This window comes from Varroa destructor, unplaced genomic scaffold (genome assembly GCF_002443255.2).
Source record: "Varroa destructor unplaced genomic scaffold, Vdes_3.0 BEIS01000002.1, whole genome shotgun sequence".
NCBI lineage: Eukaryota > Metazoa > Arthropoda > Arachnida > Mesostigmata > Varroidae > Varroa > Varroa destructor.
The window spans coordinates 49,761,118-49,787,801 of NW_019211455.1; the positions used below are offsets into that span (position 1 = coordinate 49,761,118).

Consider the following 26,684-nt stretch of genomic DNA (forward strand, 5'->3'; position numbering starts at 1 on the left):
TGGCTGTAATAGGGAAACTAGCACAGAAAAACTGTCGTTGTTCTTTTCCGTCCGCCGTATAAACTGTTGATGTGTGATCGAATGTCTTATTAGCTCTTGTTACATTTAACTTGCAAACCGATGACGATCGTGGATGTACTGATCATCGTCATAAAAAAAAAGGATAGACCTCAATTGTCCTGTTCATCATCGTGTGTTTAGAAAATACTATCAGAAAGGCATTTTCGTAATAAACAGTGAATGAAGTTACAGCTAGAACGGGATGATCTGGAATTAAACTGGGATACTGGTGCCTCGTGTATGTAAAATCCTTTAATGAGAAGTTAACTCATTTGTTGTGCGACTTTAAGCAATGCCGAGTCGTAAATGTAAAATAAACCACGGTTTGAGCTGGAAGAAACATTTTGTTATATGCTACTCCCGTGTGATCTGCTAAATGTTGCTATATTGTACAATTTTCCAGCATCACAAATCAGATATCGTGAAGTGAATACCTTTGTCTCATGAATGATCTGGTCGATGTTAAGACGCTCCTTTGGATCGGTTACCATCCCTGATAAATCAGCCTCACCCCTCTTAAACACCTGGGACATGCCCATCGTTGGGAGCACGTTATGTATTTCGGCACGATATCTCATTTCAAAGGGGGGCATGGTGAGTGCAACATTAGTGGCTGAAATCAGTTTAACGGTGATCAGTAAAAATAGTCGAGCAAACTTGATTTCCGTTGATAGGTCTATAATCAAAAATTGTTGTATATTACGTTCACAAGGTAAAACCTACTCTTCATCTTATTAATTTCCTCTCGTAGGCTGCTCCACTGAAGTTTTTCAAGCCATTCTTTTGCGTTGCAGTTGTTCTCGTCACTCGGCATCACAATGAGCATTCTAGCTGAAAACTCGCGGGACTTATACGGTATTTGAACAAGTTTGGCACCTAAATTCGCCGACTCGAGGTAAGGCATCCTGGAAATTAGTCATCTCTTATTCAGATCCATTACGACCAACCTCCTATCTGATAGCGGATGGAGTAACTCGTGAATATAGGCTCTTTCCAGGCTATTCTATAAACATGCTCCCTAGTTTTTTTTTTAAAAAAAAGACAGAGTTTTGGATTTCCTGGTGTAATTTTTTACCGCATTCCGCTAGTAATAAAAAGTTACGCAATCAAACGCACCGATTCGTAACAGCTAGCCATTTATCCTGCGGCTTTTCTAGGCCTTCACAACCCTTGTTGAACGTAAGCGCCAGGTTCTTTTTAGACATCTTCTTCTGCCAATCGCCTTTAAAGTACAGAGTGTTGACGAGGACCATCACGGTATTTTCATTGAGGGGCTGTTGCAGGACTTTTGGAATGAGATTGTTAGTTTTCTGCCTAACAAAGTCGTTGATTTCGTTCTGAACAGCTCCACCGTTGGAAAAATCCACATTTACGGCATCAGCGTGAAACGTTGACTTTAGGTCGTCGACGTATCCTGGCGCGAATGCGTACTTCTTTTGGGCATACAAGCGGTTGGCTAATATCACGGTAAACTGCAAATCTTCAAAAGATTCAAGGTTTTATTTTTTTTTTTAATCGAGAACACCTACATTATAAATCACCTATATGTATATATAATTATACCTGCATAGACATTTTGTAATATTAAGTGATATATACATAAGATTGCTTGCACATGTGTGCCATTAGATTATACTTAACCAGTGGATTACTGAACGTGTCTTTTGATTGCAGGTGCATATTTAAGATAAGCCTTTGTGTTTTTCATAATGCTCAGGTCGATGTACTGATTGTCATCATTGAAGCTATTATGGCTCTTACCTGGAAAAACTTGTCCTGCCGTAGTGGTGTTTCTCTGCTTACGTCCAGTGATTTGAGAAAATACATTTTGAAGTCCGCCAGGCGCGATTCTGCCGGAATGTAGAGTGCGAACCATCTCTTCCTTGGTGAGTCCTCGGGCTCCCGGCACAACCATCGATAAAGCGGTGTGTACCGAGAAGGGCGAGATAAGCACGTTATCCTGACGCTTCATTTGTTCACTCGTCACCTTTAGAAGCAAATGGCCGAACTCGCCCACGGCAGTCCATAGCTATATCGGAACATGGGAATAAACTAGTAGACTCGTAAGCTAATTAAGAAAAACCAAACAAGGAACACCCGAACCATAACGAATCATTGATACTGTATCAGGTTAAGAACGGTATCATCTGAGAGGGTCAGTTGTCATCTTCAAACACCAACATAACATTTTGGAAATCATGAGCTTCGCGCGTGTATTTTCTTTCAAGTTAGACATCTAGAGAAGCGTGCTTTCTTTCGAACTGTCGCCGTAGTCTGCGACCGCAGGCCAGCTTTATCCAAAGTACCTGCTCTATTTAACAACGTTCTGTGCACAAAACGCTAGTCATATGAGCTGAGCGGAACGTTAGCGGAAGCTTTCGCTGGTAACACGGATATGTCGAAGTAAAAACTCGAAGCCAGGAAGGAAAAAATCTTCTTTTATCGTATAAGAACTAAATTAGTATCTATTTAGGGGAAAGGATGATAAACATATTCAATATGAATCATATCTTTCTTCCGGCTGGTACAACCTGTTTCTCGCTCTCAGTCGGTGTAATCTGGGTTCGGGCACCGCGACCAACCACAGTGAGCAGTATAAGGGTAACCAGGAACCTCATTGTCATCGATCTGAAAGTGTTAAAGTCGAATGTTTAGCGACTCTACTGCTACTGTATATTAAAAAGGAAAGCGGGAAAGGTCGGACAATGAGATTCACTCTGGTTTCCTTTAGTGAAAGTGATGGAAAAGATAAGTAACCGGGACAGTCTTTAAAGGTTATATTACTCGGACTATAGAATTCATCTAGGTACCGATAACATCCCTTTCCCGTCCCAAGGTTGCCAAGAATTCATTGTTCATTCAAGCTGAGTGTCTATAAAAAATAACTATATAAATGTGAGTAACGAGCAAGGAAACTCGGTTCAACCACTATCTAGATCACCGTAGGTCCAACACGAGAATGTGGTACTTTACCGTACCAATCTAGCTTGAAAGATAAATTATTTGTCTTGATGTGGCACCTCAGGCGGATATGTCGTAATTTTCGGCAGACCTTAAAAATTACGCTTGTCGATACATCGACAACGTCTTAGTAACTGGTTCAGCAAACAGAATGATGGGCGTGACACTGAGTGCTCTACACAATAATACCCACTACGGTTCTTTCTATTGAAGAGTCGTCTTGCGCCACAACATTGAGTTCCATACACTCTGCTTTAGAATACGCCGCCTTGATGCGCCTATCATTCAACACCTTTAAGGGCTTTATAATGGCTCAGTCACTTAACAAATTGTCCAAAAAGCATTCTTTCGTCGGCAACAGGGTCGTTCAATTTCACATTGAACTGTGACGCTTAATTAGTCAAATCAGGCGTAAAAGTAGTAAAGCATTAATCAATATGGCTGAGTCATATTCGGATCAAATTTTATGGATAGATACGGAATCGAATACTCAATGGGGAGGGAGCAGGCGTACTAGTATTTATATTCAGTATCGACGTAAAAATGTCCCGAAAGCTGTCGGCATTAGCGCGTAGTGCTTTTTCAACAACCAGTATACACAGTATAATACGTAAACAGTAAGTACGGAGTGAGTATACTATATTAGGTTAATTGTAATGAAACATAAAACAATTACAGGCGAAAACATTGCAACGTTCAGGCTCACGCACGGTGACCGACCTTACAGGTGATCGACCGGAACCGAACGCTCCGTGAACATTGCATGGTATTTCATTCGCTGGTCTACGTTGATGCTATGGTCTGCCAGGGTCTCCGGGAGTAGCAGGAAGTAGACTGATTTAAAGCCGAGGTATATAACACAAAATTACTCAGCGTAGAACGCAGGAGGTATGCTCTTGTTTATCCATAGATTTTCATCAATATTATAATATACATCATATACTAATAATGCATTTATTTTTATTGTGTGTTACGAAGATGTTGCAACGACGTATAGCCTACTCGGCCATCTATAGGATCTCGCTTCACCGGGACAGTGCAAGAAGGCTGGAAGGGATACCGGTTGAGACTGGGACGCTTTAAAGAACGCTTCTCTGACGCATCATTCAGTATTCACAAAATTTCTGTTAGTTTCTAACATCAATGAGTAGAGGGATTCTTTCGTAGAGCATACCGATGGTATGCCGTCTGTATGAGCTTCGTCACACGGAAGCAGACAATCCTATATAATTACAACTACGCTATCGTGACGTTAATCAGTTTTAATCCGTAAAAAAAACGTGTAGCGATGCGTTTTTTTTTTACAATACGTCCGTCGTTTATTATGATTCATATCGATTATGATTCATTGAAAAAGAAGAAAAGATATACGATTTCGCGTGATTTTCCAAGGGACAATTCTCAGCATTCAGGAGCCAGACGATCGAAACAACGATCTATTCGCCAGAAGCGCTGAAAACATAACAGACAGCCGCGGTAAAGAAAAGCAGCAGCTGTTGTCAGCTGTAGCTCAGACTATTCTTTGGCATGATAGCTGGTTAGGAAATTATGAAACCAATAGGGCGGCAAAAATACCTCGAAAAATATACTCTTATTCGCAGTGAGTTTTTATACATAGGTACGTTGATGAATGAATCATAAGATCTTATTGACGTGAAGATACGTGGTAAGAGTTTAACTGAATTAATGAATGTTTAGAACTTCACACCCGAATCTACGCTAGCATTCCAGCGACAAATCCGGCCATAAAACGAAAAGGCATAAATCTAACCAAAAGTAAGCAAATGATTTGAGGATAGCTCTGCTGAGACGTTCATCCTGAAAGACATTGAAACTGAGCACTTGAATGGCCTCCGTTGAAGCAAATGAGGCAATTACTCGTAAGCAGGCGGTAAGACTGCTAGTTTGCTTAACTAGTCGGATTGGTAAAAAAAATACGGCTTTTCCTGCAAACAAGCGGCAGGAACTGGGCGAACTATATACGTTATAACTCCGTTAAAGCACCAACGCTGTTTATATCGTGTGCCTATTATTTGGAACAAAAAGCTGAAAGGGTATCAGAGCAGTAACGATTATTAACGTATACAACATACAGTCTCCACAGACAAGACTTCAATTTGTCGCGCATGGTTTTTAAAAAATCAATAGAATATTAGCATTAGGTTTAGGCTTCTGTTAGCAAGTGCATTCTCGGTATAGATGTAAATAAGGAACACAACCTAGTCCCAAGTGAAACCATATAGAGTTTGCCCAAGTAATGTTTATTTATATAGAAAAATCTAACATAAGCTTACTGACAATTTTTTTTTTTAGTAGGTCACTTTGTTACAACTGTGCCACCTACGGAACATCGTTTGTGCCGCTACACGACTTTCTCATGATGATACGGTAAAACATGGCCGCTAAAATAATAATAATAATAGATAAGGTATATTGCCTTATTAATATGTGTGAGTCTTGGCAAATTCAAATCAGCAACTTCCTACTCGGAACATATAGATACCGTTTCCTATCTAGATAGGCCATTACTATAAAAAATAATATAGTAATATAATTGTTACTTTACTCTGCATTGACTCTGTACATAATAACTTGTTTGGGCCATTAAAGGATTCGAACAACTATCAACAGTAACAACAATAGCGGACAAAATAATGTTGAATTTTCTATCAAATCTTCTTTGACTTAAGACTGATTGATTCAGTGGCAAAAATAACGTTTAGTACTGATAGTAAACAGTCCTTAGAGGACGCATTGAAGATTATTGCATTTCTAGCAATACAACAGTTACTAAGGGAACGATTTTGCAAAAGTCGAAATTGACGGCCCGAAAATCACAGAAAGAAGCACATGTTAGTACCTCAAACGGAGAGACTAGTTGCTATGATCAGGGAAGCTTTTAGGCGAAAAAGAATCACACATAGAACATGTGTCATAGAATTATATTTAAAAAAAAGGTTGATTTCACGCCGTTTGGGTTCGAGGCAGGTAGAAACACGTATAGTCTAGTCCAGAAGGAATTTACGAAGACAAAACTTGCTTTGAGTATACTGTTGCCATAGACAACACACGGATCAATCTGTACTGTTAATTGAATATAGTTGGGGGTTAATGTGTGTTATTACATTATACTGCACGAAACAATTATTCCGTCAGATTGAGGTTCGTATGATTTCGATTACCTGCACGTTTCGAAGGGAACGAGTAGTATAGCATAGCTAGCTATTGATTTTATCAAGCACGCCGCCGACAATAGAAATCATAACAAGTACACAGCTGTTAAGGTCATTGTACGAGGGTAGAGAGAACATAGGTCCAAATATATCTGCCCTGCCTTATATAGTTCACAAACTATTTGGGTTATTTGAATATAGATTCTCCTATTCTATAAATGGAAACATGTAGACTCTACTCTAAAGATCATTTACGCAACGACTAATAATAGGCAGATTTCATCTGGAGAACAACGTCACCGTAACGTACCATTACGACATATAAAAGGGCGACAGCCGCTACTCGAGCCGTGTGGCAACGAATACCAACATACATCGTGCACGACAACTGGACGCTAAGCATAACCGTTCTGAGATTTATTTTGTGGAATCCAAGCTGAAAGCAAGTGTATACTGGCCGGCCTGAACAGGAGTTTTGAAGTCAAGCTCATTGCAGTTGCCTAAAACCTACCCTATCCCCGTTTTATTTTCGTTACCCCGTTGCAGAGGATATTAACTTATGCACGAAAAATGACGTGCACGATCTCAGCTATATGTGACATCAATCAAGGTCCCCCTCTCCGATCTTGCCGCCTGGCTTCGCCAACACAATTTATATATTTATTCTATAAAAGCATTGGTCAAGCTCGCCACATATTTTGGCCAGCTGTGACTACCCCAAAAAAAATAGACAAGTGCTTAAAAAATACAATACGAATCACGAGTTAGATATATTGCGTTTGGATGAAACAATTTTCAATGAAAAAAAGCGAGTTTTGAAATTTTTCTGGAAGTGGTGATTCTATCGTGTCACTTTTCTTTTGCCTTTAGCGGGAGACGATCACGACGGAGAGGTATTGAAACAGCCTATTAGGCTGTCTGCACCGTTATCATTTGACCGAGATCTAATGCCTATTGACTTGTTTATTCATATATCTACCTTTGCTTCGTATTGGAGGCTATCTAGTCCTAGCTACGGGTCACCGACTCGAACTTTTTTGCACATAGTTACACTCTATAATTTGCTGGAGTTAGTTAGCCTTAAAGGGGAAAAGGATAGCTCAGCTTCCTCTTCGGAAAGCTATTATTATAGCTAAAAATGAGCAGATACCGTAGTTGACTTAGAAACGGCAAGGAGAGTCCTGACCGAGGCCGTTGTGGTTACAAATAAAGCATGTACCTACATTATAGAAAAGCAATATATATGAATTATCATCTTGCGATAAATTAAAAAAAAATGTTGCTTGTATCGGTCGACTCTGATAGTTGTTGGATTTAGTCAGCACCGCTAACATATGGTTTCTTGTGGTTCCGACTCGATCCTGTATCATTTTTAATCCGTTGTATTTATATCGTTTTGTTGATATTAGCAAATAGCCATATTTCCAAGTAGACGTCAGGAAGCAAGTGAGTACAGTTTACCCGTGACATGAGACCTACCGATCACAATTTGCCGAAAAGTAGATGAGAAGTTAGCTAAGCAGGACACCGTTCTAGACAATTTCTTTTTTCGTTGTTTAAAGGGTTTTACACTGTTCACTATCGGCAAGTAGAACCTATACCATCTTGGCTTAGTACACCCCACACTCGAAAGCCAACATTATCCACGGGATGCTTGCTTTTTCTGTAGCAGTACGCTTGATTTATAGGAATATAGCGCGTTGATTTAATTATTTTCGAATGAATACATATTGTCTTCTTTGCACATTGGCGTTTGGCAGAACATCTTTGTTATAAACATTTGTGCAGGCGCATTGAAGACATGGAACTTGGCATCTGAAGATGCAGACTTTAGAACGGAAAAGCGCTTATGATATCTGACAACTTATTGCTTTCAACATACGAGTAACTAAAGACCGCATAACTAATATTCGGGCTGGCTGGCTGGCTGGCTAGTTTTTTTATTTGTTAGCTTTTACCTTTGCTGTATTATCGGAGGGTGAGACTTATGAAGAAATTAACGCCTATCACTCTGGTTTGGTTCAATGGTTTATGAATGGATGTTATAAAGCCAGTACGCTTTATGTTATGACTGTCTCAAAGCAACAGCGACGACGAAGACGACAACAAAAATATACGTTAGCCCGAAACGGTGGCAAAACTTCTTCAATTACCGTTATTCAACCATCAGCCATTTAGCGTGTTCCTTTTCAAGGCTTTCGCAAGCTTCGTTGGAGGGAAGCGCCAAACCTTTCACCGTCAGCTGTTTTGTCCAGCCGCCCTTGAAATATTGTGCATCGACAAGAATCATCACTGTATCTTGATGAAGAGGCTCTCGCAAAATCTGGGGAAGAAAATCGTTGGTTTCCTCTTGAACAAAGTTATTGATTGCCTTCAAAATCTCATTACCGTCAGGCATTGAGTGCATCAGCGTGGAACGTGAGTTTCACCTTGTCAACAACGGGTAGGTAACTTTGTCGAGCGTTAGCAAGCCTTGTAATAAACTGCAGGTCTTTAATATTTGGGATGAACGGTTCTGGATAAAGGCTATTTGGATACAAAGCCAACAATGCGTTACGTAAGTGTGTACTAATCCTATTATTGATGCAGAGTCGCATTTTGTTTCTTTTTTTTCCAATAGAGAATACTTTTCGCTGTCTTCTTTATCGATTAAAGGGATTTCAGTTATAAAGCAAAGTCGAGGTAAGCGATAATGTATTTGCCATCTTTTCATCTAACTCGTATCTCTGTTTGAGAGAATTTTTGAACTATTCTTTTTCTTCATCGCACAATAAATGTACAATATACTTGTACAGAATGGAAAGCATTGTTGAAATAAGCAAACAGTGCTGCACGAAGGAAGCGTCTGAAATGTGGCGATGATTTTTTAGCAAATGTTCTATATTGAGTTTGGCGACAAAGAATACTTAGGTCGTTAGACAAAAAAAATCATCTGCCACGATCTGTGCAAGAACTTCTACTATCTATACTACTATAGCTTTCAACTACTATCGACATCCGGTTGCGGAGCTCCTTACTTCACCGTCTATTTGAGAACAGCTATATGCGGGCGGCTGCAGCATTTAGCAGTGCTGCTTCTCGCGTGCATTCTAAAATAAACTAGATGAGATTATCTAAACAGACAATCCATAATCTCATCCTATCTTAGCGTCGTTTACCTTGTTGTCGTAAGCTCGTAATGTTTTCATGTCTGTGTGAGGTTAAATTCTGCGTTTCACCAGGCCGAATGCCGGTGAAACGCAGAACTTGAATCTTCTCTTTAGTCTGTCCTTGGGCATCTGGCCAATGCAACGAGAATGGTGAAATCAAAACGTACCCTTCCCAGCAAATAGCTAAACTCGCGTAGGCTGTCCATAGCTGAAAAGAAGTAACAAAGGACTATGGGGATTATTAAGAGGAAAAATATGAAGCGTCGCAGGATTATTAGTAAAAATTGTCAACGTTTCTTTCAGTTTCTAAGATCATTGCACTTCTTAAAAAATACGAATGGAATAATATTATGAAACACTGATGGTCTGCCTCGTCCACTCACATGGAACCGTGTACGCGTAGTTTACGTGTTAGCAATCTTTGTCACTTAAAGGGTAGTGCTGTCGAAACGCGATTTAATAGAACGAAACTTGTTTGTTCCAGACACAACTGTTAGGAAAAAAGGGTTTCAAATGTTCGAAGATGATGACATTGCTCAAAATTGCCGTGTTATTATCATAGTATTACATGACAGAAAAATGTACTCATCTATAGTTTTACAAAATGGTGAATAAGACTTTCCACACAGTAGGAGTATAGTAACCCACATAGTTTGATTTTCAGTGTGGCAGAAAGCATTGCCCCTATCTGTGTTACATTCGTCATCGCCGGTTCTACACTAAGGTGAGCGAACGCCTCTCTCTTTAAAGAAACTTAGGCAAATTCTTGCCTCGTGTGACAAACATTACGAGAGCAGAAGTGGAGTTCGCATTCGCGTAGAATAGTTTTTAGCATAGGGCAATATTTGGTACATCTATTCATACGTGCCTGTTATTCAGACCATGTGGTCTGACGCTTATCGCTCGCCGGTGTTCTGCGGGCGGCCACGGCCAGACATAGAAGCGGCACGGGAGACAATTTAATTGCAGTCGGGTCTGAAACTGTTCCGATACGTCCAGTGTCCATAACATAATGCGTTAGATTGTGCAACGAAATAAGGCCGTCATGAATTTTCACCTGTTAGTGAAAGACAAGTATTTATCACGCTCATTGTTTTTGAAAACGCTGAAAGCACTTTGACGCTCTGGCGTGTTTATAATGCTCGAGATGCGATACACTGACAAACATACAATAGTATCTAACTATTGTGCTATTATCGAAAAAATCAGCTTATCGGCTCCGCTATAGTTGGGTTGACAGGACACTCAGGCATCTGGTTTACGCTTCGATAAAGCCCAAGGTCTTTTTTTAACTGAGGCATGCGTTTCTATGTGAAAACACCATTGTCGATGTTATATCGCTCGCTGACGCTAAATCGCACTAATTACTATAACTTGAATTTTCTTCCTTTACAGAAAAATCAAAGCACACTTTTCGGCGAAAGAAGTAGTTCTTGTTTTATACCTTTTCTAGCACCACTTTACACATCAGATCCGAGCTCCTGTCCCACGTCGTCAGCGGATTAATCTAAATTTTAACATTATCAGGTTAGTTGTCTTTCAAACAATAATGAAGTTTTAGGACTGTCAGATCATCATGCAACAGCGCTGTACCTAAAAACTATTACTATAAAACGACAAAAAAAAGTGAAGTTAGCACCTAAAGCGGACACGGCCATTGGAGGTTTTTCATGGCTGAGTTCTACATCTACCTTAAGTTATAAAAAAAAAAAAAGATTCATAGTATTTTTTTTTACTTTTGGACTAGAGTAAATGAGAAAATGAGTGAAGTTTTAACAAATATATCCGACCTTGACATTTAAATTTAAACACATTAACCAAGGTTGTAATGTGGTAATTAATTATCAAATGAAGGGTGAGTACGTACCGGCTCATCTATAATTTCATTATCGATCGAATATACGAAAAATCGTAAACACTCTGAGAATAATATTATTTTCGATGTTATATTTTAAATCCCGGGATGGTTTAATTAATTCTTAGTATCTTCGTATTTAGATGAGCATGCTAAGTATTTACTGGCGTCTAAGGAAGTGTATAGTATGATCTTGTGGTAGAACCCACGAGGTCAGATGACTCTAGCTCGAGTAACTGCTCTTTTTTGGTTTTGTCGACGTCCCTCTCTTCGAAGTTTACATGCATAACGTAGCGTTCATCCACTCTACGTAGGTTACTCGCTAGCTAATGTAATGCAATTCGTCAATCAATAAGAATAACGTAAACACATAGTACCCTGAAGCAAAGTGTTCTATTGGCCAAAAACACTGTTTCAAGTTACGAGCAAACCCAGAACAGGTTGACTTTTGCTTCACTTGAATGTTTTATGTAAATTTATTTTATATAAGCGTCAACTATCGTGTTACAACACGAGATAATCAGTCTTCATTTTTAGTGACAGAGCGAGATCCAAATGTTTATGATGCACACATGGTACATTAGTAAAAAGATGCCAGTTTAATAGAAGATTCAATAATCTTTAGTTTTTTATTTTAAAAGATTTCCACCTAACTCTTCGTATAAATATTAGCAAAAGCTTTAGGAAAACGATTAACCCAGACGATTTACTAAATCCCTAGCGTATATATTTACGTCATGCAGAGTTGGAAGCTTGGTGAGTTACTCCGGCAGTTGCAAATCGGCTCTGTTCAAGATCTACTCGCAGTTCTATAGTAGAAGATTATGATACAATCAATTATAGCAATATTAAATACACAAGGTGGGCCAAAAGTCTCTTGGCAGTTAGTGAGTCTTCATTGGACATCTATTGAAGTTTGTTCAACTGTCCGAGGACTTTTGACTCGTTCTGTGAAATGCTATCTTGGGCTTACTTCTTTGGTCCCGAAACCAGACAGCGCTTTTCCCAGGCTCACTATATGTGATAATCTAATTCGATTATGCCTGATACCTAGAGTGAAAACGTCCACAAACCACACACATGAACTGTGACCAAACATTTCCATACACTAGTACGAATACGCAAAGCGTTTCGGTATAAAAGTCTATTTTTTCCACGGTTGATTTGATGACATTTTTGATTTTTCACTTCTTGACATTTACTATAGTCGAAGAAAATGCTGCCGGAAGAGTGGTTCTCCTCGTACTAAGACTTTAAAAAAGTTTCAGTCTTGTATATAAAGGAAGTTCATTTTATCCATGTTGCCGGAACAGACTTCGATCTTTCTGCGATATTTAGCTGCCACTTTAAACCAGAGCAAGGTTTGTGCTTGTGAAACAAACAATACCAAACAGTACATAGAATTTCAAAATATTTGTGAGTGATTAAGAAGGCTTACTTTTTTAGACAGAGCTTTTAGGTAGGTCAACTTTTCTTGGGAAATAATAAAATATCGCTGAGTAGCTAGGTCAACCTTCAATTTACACTGTAAATAGTTTTTTTGCGCTCGGAGACAAAAAAATTTTCGAAATAATTTCTGTTCACAATAGCGCATCAGTCGCTTCAAATAGATTTATTATATGTCGGAAAATACCAGACAAATACGTTGCGAATCTTCAAATAAAATGGCATGGAATTACAAAAGGCACCCGCAATCGAATACACCTTCTCCGAGAACATCCTCAGCGTATTCCTCGAAGTGGAAACAACTCCTGTCCTTTCACTAAAGAGTCAAAGGCCGACGGGATAGTCGGATAGTTTTCCCAAGGCTGAATATAGATAGGCATCATTGATGTGGCTTTTTCAGAGTTTGCTTGTTAACTGGACAAATATATATATATATAAATTCTTAAAGTTATAAGAAGTTAAATCCGGAATATTTGCTAAATGTATTTCTGATAAAATTTTTCTCTACGGTCTCAAAAATTGTAGATACATTCGTCACAGTAGAAAATGTCGTTCACGATGATATGCCACATTATCAATGACGATCGAAATATAAAGCTCTTCTGCTATAGCGCAAACATCGGCGTTCCCCAACAAAGCGAACATTATAAAAGCAAAGAAATAGGATCTCAAATTGTCAACAATGCTGTTAAGTATAAAAGCATCCATTAGAAATAGGGTGTAATGTGTGATTTCCTATTCATTTGATAAACCCTATATTTATATATAGCACATCTAAGTACAGCGCAGAGTGTCGTGTCATAATACGTTGATAATGTTGCCAAAGCTACCATCCTCTGTGAGTTGCGATTAACGGTGTGAATCAAACATGATTATGCAAATTGTTTATCTGGTCGTATCATTTTTGCTCACTGAGAGCTAATGCCCAAAATGGCAGATGAGGAGGGTTTGTATTGTTTTTGTCACTCTTACAACAGTCAAGTTTGTTCTTAACAACAAGAACAGCAATAACAGGTACTGTTTTGAATTATTTAAGCAATCGTCGTCTATCATTTGAAATCTTGCGATCTATATGATTGGCTAAATCTTGGTTCTTAGCAAAAGTATTAAGAGTGACATTTGTGCTTACCCTGGTAACGTGATAATAGATAGAGATGGGACTACATAATATTACTAACTGACATACCTCCAACAGGCAGACACACCCTTGACCCGTTGCCCTTAGTGAATATCACCAGCCAACAGAACAAAATGAAGTAACATAAAATCGGACAAGAAACATCACCGATTTCCTCAATAACATATATATATATATATATATATATATATATATATATATATATTATAGTAATAGGCTCTAGGTTTGCTATTATAAATTTTATTGGAGTTAGTTATTGGACAGAGATAAAATCTTTTCACCTGTCTTTTAATAGCATTGATGAATGAGTTCTAAAAACGGCTCCACAATCCTGTAAAACGTGGTAGCTATTCGATGAGAGAGGCATTCTCTGGCAAACCGAATTCGGTTGTGCGCGTCCTCAAAAACGGAATTTTCGTACCACCCTACTCAAAGTGCCTAAATTTTGTCTAAGATATGACACATAAACAGTTCGAACGTATACGAATATTGCTTCAAAATAATGAATGCGAAAGAAAAATAATGATTTTACTTCTATATTTTATGACTACTTGAGGCAAAGTTATCATCACCACCTAAAAAAAAAGGAGAAACTTTTACAGATCTATTGACTTTTATAACTAATACTCTAATTTACGCTTTTCTGTCTTGCCTTACATTATCTATTAAGTTGATTACAGTCAATAGCTCCGATAACGCAGCTACTGCATCAGTTTCTTAGCCCTGTATATATGAAAAGCAACAATGAAAATCGATGTTTGTACGCTCATCGCTAAATCAGAACGGGTAGTTAGATAGAAGACGTACATAGCAGCACTGACAGTGCATCCACTAAGCGTACGGAAGATGCATCAATGAACAAGATCTAGGATTCTTCGAGAAACTAGGGAAGTTAGCAAATAGCGTATTACCATAAGTTAAAACAAGTCGTATTATAGGATTGGCACTTAGCAACACCGAAAATTTCATAGCTAAATAACTGGATAATGCGCAACTGTCTGCGGCAATATACTGAACAACGTAATAGCTGGCGAGACGAGTGATGAAAAGCCATATATCTTTTGACCGATATTTAACTAAGAGCGGGAAGCACGGCCATGTAGGAAGCCAGGATAGTGTGCACCCACCTTGAGCTTTACCCTATTAGCTGTTAATCCTGAAATGAGTGTAAGGGCTACGCTGACCAGTATTAAGGCAAAACATGTGCATACGGGGTTGGCACATATTTTGAGGTCATTGAAAATTATCTAGAAGAAGCAGCCTACATACGAACATGCCATAGTATATGCGGGTCTTCACGAGGCATAACGAAGCAGACGTATCCATAATAAAAGCTTTTAGTGTAACAGCTAAACTTTATAACATGAGACTCTTTTCATTCAAACTTTAGAAGGGCTGCACAAGCTGTAGACGGTGCAAACATGTAAACATTAATTAACAGTATAACGAAGATTATAAAGATCCTTTGCTATAAAACCTATCCATAACTTATGTGTATAGTCGATGGATGCGGGCAAGGAAACATAATCCGCGAAACCCAATTCAGGTTCCTGAAGCTCAGTTTAAATAATACTGGATTGTTGCAATAAGCTTGATATAAGTTTAGTAAAAATGAAACTTCAAAGTGTGATCTTCTACGCTGTACCAGTCAACATGAGTAACCCAACAAATAAAATCACCAGTTAAATTCGCTTGAAAAACGTTAGTCTCGGTTAACAAGGTGCGAACTAATAGAATTTACTAACAAATATATTGCGAATAAATTGTTGACGTACTAAAAATACACGCTTCGTATCACCGAGAGGCTCTTTTGAGGCGTACGAATTATAATGTAGCGTACTTTCAAAGGAGTATTTGTGCGACAAAGCAGCACGGCAAACAAGATCTAGCTTGTAAAATACAGCATAAGTCACTTACGTCGCATTACCTCACATAAAATTTGTACGTAACTTACGACTTATCATAACAACGGAGTATGTTCATTCATGCTGACAAATATCGAATCAATGGGAAATATGGGCCGTCAACTGAGCCAATAATCGTAACTACATTTCTATATAAAATAATTAAAATATTATAGACGGCCTATTACAATTTCTACATGTATGTTGCCGAAGTTTACTTAGTGCTGACCCGATGACGTGACCTTAAAAGACAAGCTCCCGTATCTCTCGGCGCATTGGACCACTGAGATGATTGCTATATAGTTGACATGATGCCTCCGGGTTATCGTTGGAACGGCTGACGTCTGCGGTATCACCGTCCCTCCAAGATACAATTTCAGTTGAACGGATCGGACCGTATTACAAGCACATCCTTTAGAGCGGAGTCACGATCTAGCATGTCGATAAACTGATACCGCATTATTATCAGCCGGCAGTCAGACTGTCACGACAGGGTGTATGTAGTAGCATTAGTGTTATTAATCATCATCATCATCATCATTTATATCTAATAGAAACAATTCTGCTTAAACATAGTTTTCTAGACATGACTAAATCATGGTCTGTTTATGGCCATATAAGTTCCACTAAGCAATCTAAAAGCACCCAAACGTGACTGGCATCTGGTAATGTAATGAGCTATTAGAAATTAGATAACTTTCGAACTAGCTGAGCTGGAACTATTTTTATGAGTTATCTCTCTGGCAGTTCTTTTTTAGCGCGTGAAACTTTGGAAGTATGCAGACTGTTGCTAAAGTTAGATATTCCCTTGCGTAATCTAGGAAATAATAAAGACATGGCGGTGAAGTCTGGCGTTGTTATTAAGTAGCCATACCCCAAGATTTCAACTGCTGTGTCGACGATCCGTTGGGTCTTTTAAGGAACTCGAAATAGCAAACTCGACACATACTTGATATCCGTTTGAAGTACAAGCATCACCTTGCGTCCGAACGTACTTGACATAGCTATCGAAATCGATTTCACTTTAGAACGACGCCAATCTTTCGTGTGGTGCCTTTTCGGCTGGTGGTAGAAACCGAACCATATATAAACGAACCTATGCTCCAGGCAGTTTTTCGTTGGCTAATATTCCGAAAACTGCATATAGAATACAGCATACACACACACATTTGCTGCTGACCAGGAGCCATTCCATGGGGGACCAATTTTTTCCTTAGTGTCTGCGTTTCCACTATTTATGTTGTAATGCCAATAGAGCTCTTAAGCTCGAAGCTTTGCTTTTACGTAAAACGTTAACTGCTGCAAATATATGGTTACTTCTTTGCTGGCCTCAGCACTCCAATCGGCGATTTTGAAACGTGAAAGCCTCCTTATCAAGTGTCTGCACCAGCTGTTGATCAATTTTCACAGCGCTGCAGCTTTCAAAGAACGAAAACTTGTGCATTCAGTATCGATTTCGAAGGCCAGAAGATGCAACACAGCCGGTTGCAAAGCTGAAGTTTTTCCAGCCAAATTTCGCCCGCCACCAATGAGTCGGCGAACGTAAGGTCTACCAGATATGCTTGTAATAGCTCGATAGTTATTTTTCTAAAGCTTATGAATTCTTATATCTATTGATCGAACAGACATCTGGTACAAAGACATTTATTTTGCCCCTTGCCCGGATCGCGTCCCCGCTGTAAGAGCTTCTCGTACCAGCTTTCTTCCAATCGCTATGGGAGGGTTTAACGTGCTTGGTATCTAACTTGACCTTGCGTGGCGTAATATTTCCCTAACCGGCATCTTCATACGTTCACATACACTATGACTGCGTTTAAGCCGCTCCTGCTCAAGCCAGAACCATTAATTCGACTACTGTAGAACACAGCTGACGTAGCCTATCTCATAGGAGCGGCCTGTGCGTCCAGATTTCCTTACATCTCAGGACATACAGCTTTACTCATGCCTCTGGCAAAGGCACCGCTAAAGCACGGCTTTGGTATGGCTCCTTATCCACCGTTGGCGTTTACCGTCTGCATAACAACACACATGCACAGCCATCGGCGCTAAATCGACTTGATGGCTTAACGGAAGCCGAGAGTTAGATATTCATCGATACGTCACATCGCCACGAATACCAATACTCAATTGCGAAGGTTAGCATTATTAGCTAGGCCTATTGTTTTCCAGTCTGGTCGTCAACAAATACACGCATACAGGTACCAGCATGCCTTCAGACATGGCCATGCTTAGAAACTCCAAAGTTTTCTCATGTCTATCCGGCTTATTCGCTAACTTAACGACGATTGATGGCGTAACAAGAATGAATGTACTCTCTGCTTAGAAATAATCCAATTATGATATTTATGGTGGCGTACAGAGACGCGTACAGATGGCTGGAGGATGGTGGAGAATAGAGATAAACGATACGACGCAAATGCATACGTAAGTAAACGCAAATTGCTCATATATGCTGTGATTTTTTGTTAACTCGATCATAATGGTAGTGATTTCGAGGAAAAGAAACAAATAACATCTGCCTATAAAAATAGAAACAATAGTCGTATATATAACTATCTGGTCCAGCAACAGGTTCATGATACAAAGGTTACGACCTCTGTATGATGAAGCCAGTTACACCCGAACGCTATTTACAAAGCAACTTTCGATGCATCCACTTAGTAACTCAAATATGTCGGTAATAATTAATTGAAATTCAATCAAATGGCGGTAAGCGCATGGCGAATCGCGCTAGTGAATAGAATATATCACTAAAATACTAAACGTCTATGTGTGCGTTTGTAAATGTGTCTAAAATAGCGTACATTTAAAAATTGACTGTCCGATAAAATTGCATCGTTTGACACTGTCTTTTATCGATGCCGGTTCTATAGATAAAACATGCTTAAAAATATGTAACGTTTACTGAGAGTATTGTTCACGGCCAGTAGATCCTACATTGGCTTCAACGGGTTACCCCAGCTGCAGTGTGCCTTTTGGTCATGTGCTCGCGATCCCTTCTTTAGGGATGCCCACATTTGCATCCGGAGGCAGTCCAATTTCGTCTTTACAAACTGGGCGTTTCGAGCAGATCGAATGAAATCAACGCTCACGCTTATGCCCTACGGAAAAGTTTCAACCAGGTACCACCGAAAGCAGAACGCATTATTAAATTTTAGCTTAGCATGTCTCATCTTTAATGATTTTCACTCATTTAAGACCAAAGGTACTGCCATAATTTGTTTAATAACTATTCAGTACTATCGATTACACTGTGTATATTACATGAAGATCTAATTAGATCCTTCACAATTGGCTCATATTTTGGAAACGGTGTATTAAAACTTCTTAGATTTCTAACGAACTCATATACATATATCGCCGTTTGATAAAAAAAAATATGTTTCCAATTATAGGACGATATTTTCTAACAATGGCTATCAGAATTAAGGCGTCATCGACATATTCTATTTGTGAAGAAACATGCCCCACCCAATACGGTTTCCTGTTGCCATATCGTATTTAGAATTAAATTTGCCTACCGATAGAATACGAATGTAGGCTGATCACATTTAAGTGCAACGTTATAATCCTTGTTTCAGGTGCTACGAACGATGACTTGTGAGAAATAATTGAAATTGTACCCTGAACTGGGATAATTTTTTTCTTCTTCGACTTGTTTGCCATAGATGGAATCTAGGTCCTGCCTTTGATTGGTATGTTATGATACTCTTTAGCGCTTCGATATTGGGTTTTCTTTGGCAGCCGTACTGGAGCCCTGCAATGTCACTGATTGCATTTAGTTAAGCTTACTGATTTTTCCGAAAGAAACCACTTTTACATATTGAAATTACAACAATTTTACTTGTCAACATTGCACGAGGCAGTCGTTGCACCTACACAATGTTTCGTGTCCTACCTACATTAAGTTTCATCACGAACTCAGACAAAGTCAAGTTAGAAGAATGGTTTAATTTCAATATTTATACAACGTTCAACGAGGATTTATACAAGATGAGTGTTCTTTAGCCATGCGGATAACATGCCAGTACTTCGTCATAGAGAATTAACGCTGCTGAAAAAGAGCAGTTTAGACGCCATACCGGTATACACCGCACTGCTATTGAATCCGGGCACGTAATCAATGTCAAGTGTCGATCAATGACGTGTAACCAAAAAGGAACCATATTTTCTTTTCTAAGTGGTGAGGTTGCGGTTCATGATAAACAAAGTGGCGAGTGCATGCGTAGTGTCGTTCACAACTACAAATTCTCCCGTAAGAGCCTCTTGACTTTCGTTAATATCATCTCAAGTAGCTGTAGCGTGCGTGCGTGCTAGCCAGCTCTCCGGATCTTTCTTTTTCAAATGATGGTTTATGAACCATTCACACGCAGTGTACGATTCTCTGTCACGATAGGTGTTGCGGATTAACGAAACGTCCCCGTCTGTGCGCTGTTGGCTTGACGTGACGTGCATCCGAGGCGTGCCTATGTAGCATTGGCTAAATAATGGATAGCCGCCCCATTTAACATCTCGCCATTGTAGGATCTGCAAGCAGTTAGAAATTCGACGGAGACAAAATCAAATCTCTGCAAAATCTCAAGTGAAAGTAGTCCAACATGTGGCTCTACGTATGGGTGACAGTAGCTGCTTTGGCAACTGTTGGAAATGGCAGTATATTCCAATCGTGCGAGAAGATAGAAACCAAAGGAACGATATTGACACTTGATATTGAAGGCTGTCCCAATACTGAAAATGTTTGCGTCCTCAAAAGAGGGGTGGATACTAAAATTGCCTTAACGTTCACACCCGAGGTAGAGATGAACAACATTACTGTTAAAGTGTTCGGAGTTATAGAAAACATTCCTGTGCCGTATCCGATACCCCACAGCAACGCTTGTATAAAATCCGGCTTAGAATGTCCGCTTGAGAAGGGCGTTCCGGCTACATACACACAAACCTTCCCAGTGCCGAAGGTCTTTCCTTCAATTTTTCTCATTATCAAATGGACCTTCGTAGACAGCTTCAACAACGAACTCATTTGTGCTTTGATCCCTACCAGACTTCAATAATGGTGATGCAGATTTCGAGGCGGATGTGAACAGCTAGCATGCGTGGTGTCCGTATTTCGGTACTGTCCAACACCTGAAAAAAGCAAAGGACTGTGGCTTTGTATCGTCCAGCTTTTGTTTTGGCAAAAATTACTATATTGTTTGTGTAATTGCTTTTTCAACACTAATATCATAATTGTATAACAGTTGTTATAAAAAGCGCAAGTGCCAGGGAGTTTTCGAAATAGGGCAGCACACTTCGAAATTGTCACGCAGTCATTTGCATATGATTTACCGTTTGACCATATGAAGCTTGCAAGAGATTATAACTTTTGAGTTTGGACGGCATGGTCGACGTTAAAATACAGGATTGCGGATCACACGGGTGTATGAATATGTTTTAGTTCCTATTTTGTGTACTCGGCCTAATTTTAAAACAAAAAGTCAAAACGCCACTGCTACTAGCAATTAGTGTTTTATACATCAAAAAGGGCGCTCACCATTTTCTGCGGCGATTCTAATAATAATAAAAACTCAGCGTTATTTGTTGCCAAATCGATTGACCCTCAGTTAATTTTTCAGGAGACCAAAACAAGTCGGGTACTCTTATTTAGTTTCATATAACAATAGTATATAATAATGACGTATTATAATTTTCATCTATATACTAATGATAATATAGTTATCCGGTAGCAATTTTAACATATGTACGGCCCACGTTTGATCGATCGATCGATTTAGATAATCAATGCTTCAAAATCTGCTATAGTAATCTGACTACAAAAGTTATTGGCTTTGAAGAGAATACAACGGTAAGCTTAGAACTACTTATTTCACAAAAGCAAATTATTTAAAAGGGTTTTGCTCATTCGTTTTGTGTGCCTCATATAAGGCTACCAGCCACATCTACTTAACCAAATCATACCTAACTGCATGTATTTTTTTTTTAAAGAAAAAGTAAAAGAAATGAATGTTGCTCACTATCAGGCTTTATCATTTTGCAACAGAGTAACGCTTTTAATGTTATATAGTTCTGTCTGGTTTATTGGTATCGTATGCGTTCTTGCCCTAGACCATATTGTTAGTCTCTTGTATTCCGTCGACTTGAGAGACAGAACGAAACATGTGTGCTAAGGGTAGAATGATAACAGGCAGATATTGAGCATAGATCTCTTAGATAGATAGAGCTCATAGAGCACTGGCTCTACAAAGCTAGGCTTTAGATCGAGTAAGCCATTTTCAGATATCTACACAGATGCCTGACAAAGTTAAAGTAGAACCTTTGTAGAAAGTATGTTCAATAGTAAAATGACTAAAATGACTAAATGAATGTGCCTACGTATTAAACCCGATGACTCGTTTCAGTGGTAGACAACCAATCTTGCAAGTTCGCCTTTTTTTCCGTAATTTCGATTACCATAGAAATTCTTTTTGCTAGCTATGCTGCTAGAAAGGCCGTATAAACTCTGTGCATGGCAACAAGGCGTTTGTCGAAAATGGAGAAGCGGGTACGTTACAAAAGGTATTTTATAGTATCCGATCAGCGTATCTAGCTGTTTGAATGCATTTATAAAAAATATGAGCGTACCAACGCATCTCTATGCGAAATAGGTACATTATCGATACTTATAGCTGCGACAAGGTGAACAAGCGCTATTTCGCTGCCAAAAAAAGTTCCTTGCTTCCCAAGTGCCACAAGTGGAGCACTGAAACAACGCCCGTAGCGCACGTGCGGTAAGTGGCGGAAGGAACAACATATATGCCAAGCAGGTTTTAATAATTTGGAAAGCATTGGTACCAAAAAGCGTCTTGATGGATCGATAAATACTACATTTATGAGTGCATTTGGTACAAACGAACCGACGGCAACTCTAAGGAGGGATATCCATATAAGCAAGTCGAATTCTCGTCTCAATCGTACAGCGTACGTATTACCCTTTTGTGTCCATGGAAGTAGCAATTTGTTGGGCTTGGTTAGTATTATCATGTGAACTAAAAACATAGCAATCTTAGTTTTTATCCTCGACCCGACGCACAGTCGTTTAGAATTTTTTTTGTAGACTTATCAAGACAAACCATATAAATTCTTTTGGGCACCGAACGGACACTTGATCTGATTGCCGGGCGCATTACGAGCGAATCCACTAACCTTTCGAAACGTCTGTTGCATGGCAGAGTCTGATATACTATTTATGGCGGAAATATTTCCCACAAATAATTTATTGCTTGAGATAAACCTATCCTGATTTCGTCTCCGTGCTTCCCCACGGTGGTAATCTATCTAGGCTATTCTTGTAAGATTACTGACTCAGAAGGAACCCCTTATTTGGGAAAATACGGACTGTGGTTCCTACTTCCGCGTCGTTTTCAAATCGAGCGACGGTTGACAGTGCATTTTTCAATTTCTTGTTTCAGTAAACGGTATATTAGGATTTTGATAGCGAGTATATATTATAGGAGTTTGCCAAGTGTACTGAAAATAGGTATAATATCTAAGATTTCGAAAATGTTAACATAACTTTAATCGACAGCCAATACTTTCGTCACCTATGTGCTCGTATCAACTGTTAGCGTTTCGACGACGCACTGAGAAACGGTTTTTCCATTTAGCCATTAGGTTGACACTTAGCATGAATTGACCTCGTTTGTTGGGAAGCATTGATCCATTGGAATGAGAAAACAACGAATGAAATCTACTGAATCTGAGCAAGAAAATTTGAGTACTCCGTTATACGAAGCGAGACGTGCTCAATTACGGCGTGCTAGAGCCGAAACACGCCCCGGTTATCGAAGACGTCGACGTGATCCTCGAGTGCCTCGCCCAGGCCCTTTATCGTTAACGGCGTACACGGTGTGGGAAGAAATTCAGGGATTCGCAAACGACGTGTCATGCCTATTTGCTGATTTGTTGCCGTCGTGGGTGTTACTTCGTCATCCTCATGACCGACAGCGGGTCAATCTAGATTCATCTTCGTCTGATTCACTCAGCCCTTTTCCACCCTCGACCAGGATAGAGACCAGCCAGCTAACAGGCTCCGGGGCAGATACTTCTGAACTCAAACCTTCGGAAAACGTGCAATAGCAGCAACAGGCATAAGTGTTTAAAAATTCAACTATATCATCTATACAGGATTTGACGTATATATCTTTCGACACACCTATTAATGAAAAATCAAACTGGATATTCCAGCGTCCACAGAAAACAACGTTAGAAAAGCGTTTATTACATATACAACGTTAGAAAAACAAAAACGTTTTGTCTAAACTTACCAAAGTTGCGACCAGAGCGGTGTCGAGTGGTGAAACTCACAACGAGGATCAAAATGCGTGTCAATTTATAGGTAGCCCTAAAAATGGCGAGGAAGCGAACGGTAGTGCGATTTTTTCGAATGGAAGACAAGATGTGGCTAAAGACGCCGTTCCTAACAAGCGTGAAGACATCGTGCCAGCTACCGCGATCAATCTGGGGGCAGAGTTAAGTTTAGACACCACGCCATCTTCAGTCGACACCTGTCACACTATCAATTTCATTACAGACATTATCTGGCGAGACAAGGAGCAAATATCGACCCGAATTTCACAAGTCAAATAAACCAATCAAGGCGGCGTCAGCGTGTCTGGTTTCCCCAACAGGGTCCCCAGATCGAGATACTCCGTTTGAGTAGTCCGCGTTCTCGTCGTACGCCCGGCTGGAACGCAAGAACATTATTTTAAAAAATAGTGTTAAATTAGGGGGCGCATTGTCATGAAGCTTGAATGGTAAGAATGCAGTAATCCCTATGTACTATAAACGGGATCCTATTATTGTCGGTATAAGCACGCGCAAATGGACCTAACACGGTAACTTAATGTACTATAAACGGGATCCTATTATTGTCGGTATAAGCACGCGCAAATGGACCTAACGCGGTAACTTAATCTGGACCATTCGGGTGGCACATCGCAGTTATCGACGATGTCAAAACGTATAATGGCAATAAAGGTTTAAATATAATTGGTTTACCATAAACTCAAGTAGTTTATGGTGCATAATCTTTGCTCATGTTCTACTTTAATAAATACAGGTAGGCTTTCACTTATAATTGGGTTCTACCGTTACGTGTATTCAATTGCATAATGCGAGAGAGCTAACCGAAGATAAACGCAGCTACCATTTCGCTAACAAGTTAACTAAGAGCCAAAGTTCGGTAGATTTGCTCGTAATCTTAATTACATAAATCTCTTCCGTTCAGGCCTAATTTTGACAATATTAAAAGTCTATAAAATGTTTTTGATAATCAAATTATAGTGATAACGTTTTACGCTAACTAGAATCAGTTTAAAAAAGAAAAACTCAAATGTCTATTTTTGAAGAAATTACACGGAAGCAGTCCATTTCAGCTGAACTATTCAATAAAGTTAATATGTTCTATACCCGTGTGCCAAGGCTGTTAACGCATAGATCTGGCCTTTCAGACGAATGTCAATTTATTACCGTTATCTTCTAACCAAAACCCATGCAAATAAATCCCGATTTCTGTCTGTAACGAACCGTCAACGTAGTGTAATCAACATCTTCAATCAAGAGTAAGTTCCAGGTCAGAGTACGCTTTTTATACGGGAACGTCCTTTTTCCATTCACAAACGCATTTATGCCGTCTCATGAAATTAAAATTGTTGCATTTCCGAAAAAGGACGATATGCATATAAAATATATGCTCGACATCTGATTATTCTTACGTTAGTTACTGCAGTTCAGTAAGGCCCAATATCGAGTTGGCCAGCCATGGAGCAGTCGGCAAAAAAAGGCTACGCGACGACGGAAGAATGACTGATATCACCATGTGCCGGCCAGCCAGCGAAATACCTAGAGAGGCTTGCATTTGACTAGCGGAACAAAATGAGGATAAACGAGACCTCGTTTATCCTCAGTTGCCTTTTGATGCCTTCGAGCTATCAGCTATTTTGGTCATTAGTTTGGTTATTTTGGCCGGATAGTATATAGCAGTAGCGACGTGCACCACGTATTTGCTTGCTAATCCTAGGGACACGTTGTGGTCTAAGTTCCGCGCATAAGCACACGGTTCGTTTCGTACGGTAGCCAGCCATCTGCTGGAATGTCCAATGGCAGTACCAGACGTAGAACTCGAAACAAAAAAACTGAGCGTCGCTACACAGACATTTACAAGATGAGAGAAAGGAAATCATAATAAAGGTTAATTTTGAAGCCATTGAGCTTTGTAATGTCGTTATAAAGTTACATAACTCATTTAGCACTTTGTGTATTCTTTCTATTAATAGTTGTGTATCTACGTCTTTATATGCATATTATTTTTGAACTCGCTGTTCATGTGGAGATCTTTCTTACGATTAGATAATTAGAAAGTTAGCTTCTCTTTTATGGGATGGCTACCTCGGAATTTAAATTTACCATAGCTTTCTTGTTTCCATTATTTCAATTTGTTATCAACTTGATTAATTATAGCACACTAGCTTGTCATCGTTGAAGTCAAAGTTTAGCGTCAATAATGTTCGTACTTCTGCTCGATCTACCGTTACACAATTTGTAGGACGATCAAGAAATCGGTTTTGACGTACTGCCCCTTATCCAGAACAAAAATAAGATAGCTTCAACACAAAGCGTAACAAACTCCAACGTTGTGGCAGCATGTTTAAGCAAGCCGTAGCTTGTTACAACTGATATACTGTTGAGATTACGGCTTGGCCACGTATGTCTCTATGAGCTTACTTGCAAGATAAAGGCATGATTACAATGCTTGCTTCCACCACGGCTGCTTCGTACCGCCGGGACCTTCACCTGGTGTTTACCACAAGCAAAAATGCATTTTCGTTGCCGAGCGGGGGTTGTATCGATTTTTTTGTCTCTCAGGTCAGGCTTTCAATCTAGGCACTCTTTCAGATTACACACTAATCACGAATAGAGAAAAACGGCGCGCAACTTACACAGAACCGTTTAAAATAATTATAT

At 39.4% G+C, this 26,684-nt stretch overlaps 3 protein-coding genes across 6 annotated transcripts in view; 1 reads left to right on the plus strand and 2 right to left on the minus strand.

Moving 5' to 3' along the window:
* The window catches only part of LOC111245983 (leukocyte elastase inhibitor-like), a 3,685-nt gene extending 916 nt beyond the window's left edge, over positions 1 to 2,769 (minus strand). The window contains exons 1-5 of one of the 2 annotated variants that reach the window (XM_022795103.2): positions 2,592 to 2,769; positions 1,822 to 2,089; positions 1,177 to 1,540; positions 784 to 965; positions 495 to 673 (exon numbers count right to left, since the gene is read on the minus strand). In XM_022795103.2, coding sequence (XP_022650838.1) covers positions 495 to 673; positions 784 to 965; positions 1,177 to 1,540; positions 1,822 to 2,089; positions 2,592 to 2,684 — 1,086 coding nt within the window. In that variant the 5' untranslated portion in view covers positions 2,685 to 2,769. Of the gene's footprint in view, positions 1 to 494; positions 674 to 783; positions 966 to 1,176; positions 1,541 to 1,821; positions 2,129 to 2,591 lie in introns of both variants that reach the window. The other variant, XM_022795107.2, reaches the window with a different exon arrangement.
* LOC111245986 (uncharacterized) lies at positions 2,558 to 22,017 on the minus strand. Of its 3 annotated transcripts, none has more exons than XM_086980565.1 (5): positions 19,769 to 22,017; positions 10,788 to 10,850; positions 10,212 to 10,400; positions 9,511 to 9,551; positions 2,558 to 2,688 (listed from the first exon to the last, which is right to left on the minus strand). In XM_086980565.1, the coding sequence occupies exons 1-3, from the start codon at positions 19,850 to 19,852 to the stop codon at positions 10,215 to 10,217; spliced, it is 333 nt and encodes a 110-aa protein (XP_086836691.1). In that variant the 5' UTR covers positions 19,853 to 22,017; the 3' UTR covers positions 2,558 to 2,688; positions 9,511 to 9,551; positions 10,212 to 10,214. The 3 variants fall into 3 exon arrangements, with proteins under 3 accessions (XP_086836691.1, XP_086836692.1, XP_086836690.1); XM_086980566.1 differs by having other exon boundaries at positions 10,212 to 10,324; positions 19,769 to 22,014; XM_086980564.1 differs by lacking the exon at positions 2,558 to 2,688 and adding an exon at positions 4,212 to 4,473.
* LOC111245981 (spliceosome associated factor 3, U4/U6 recycling protein-like) overlaps positions 17,870 to 26,684 on the plus strand; it is a 21,103-nt gene continuing 12,288 nt past the window's right edge. The window contains exon 1 of the mRNA XM_022795095.2: positions 17,870 to 18,110. The gene's annotated coding sequence lies outside the window, so the exon portion shown is untranslated. The remainder of the gene's footprint in view (positions 18,111 to 26,684) is intronic.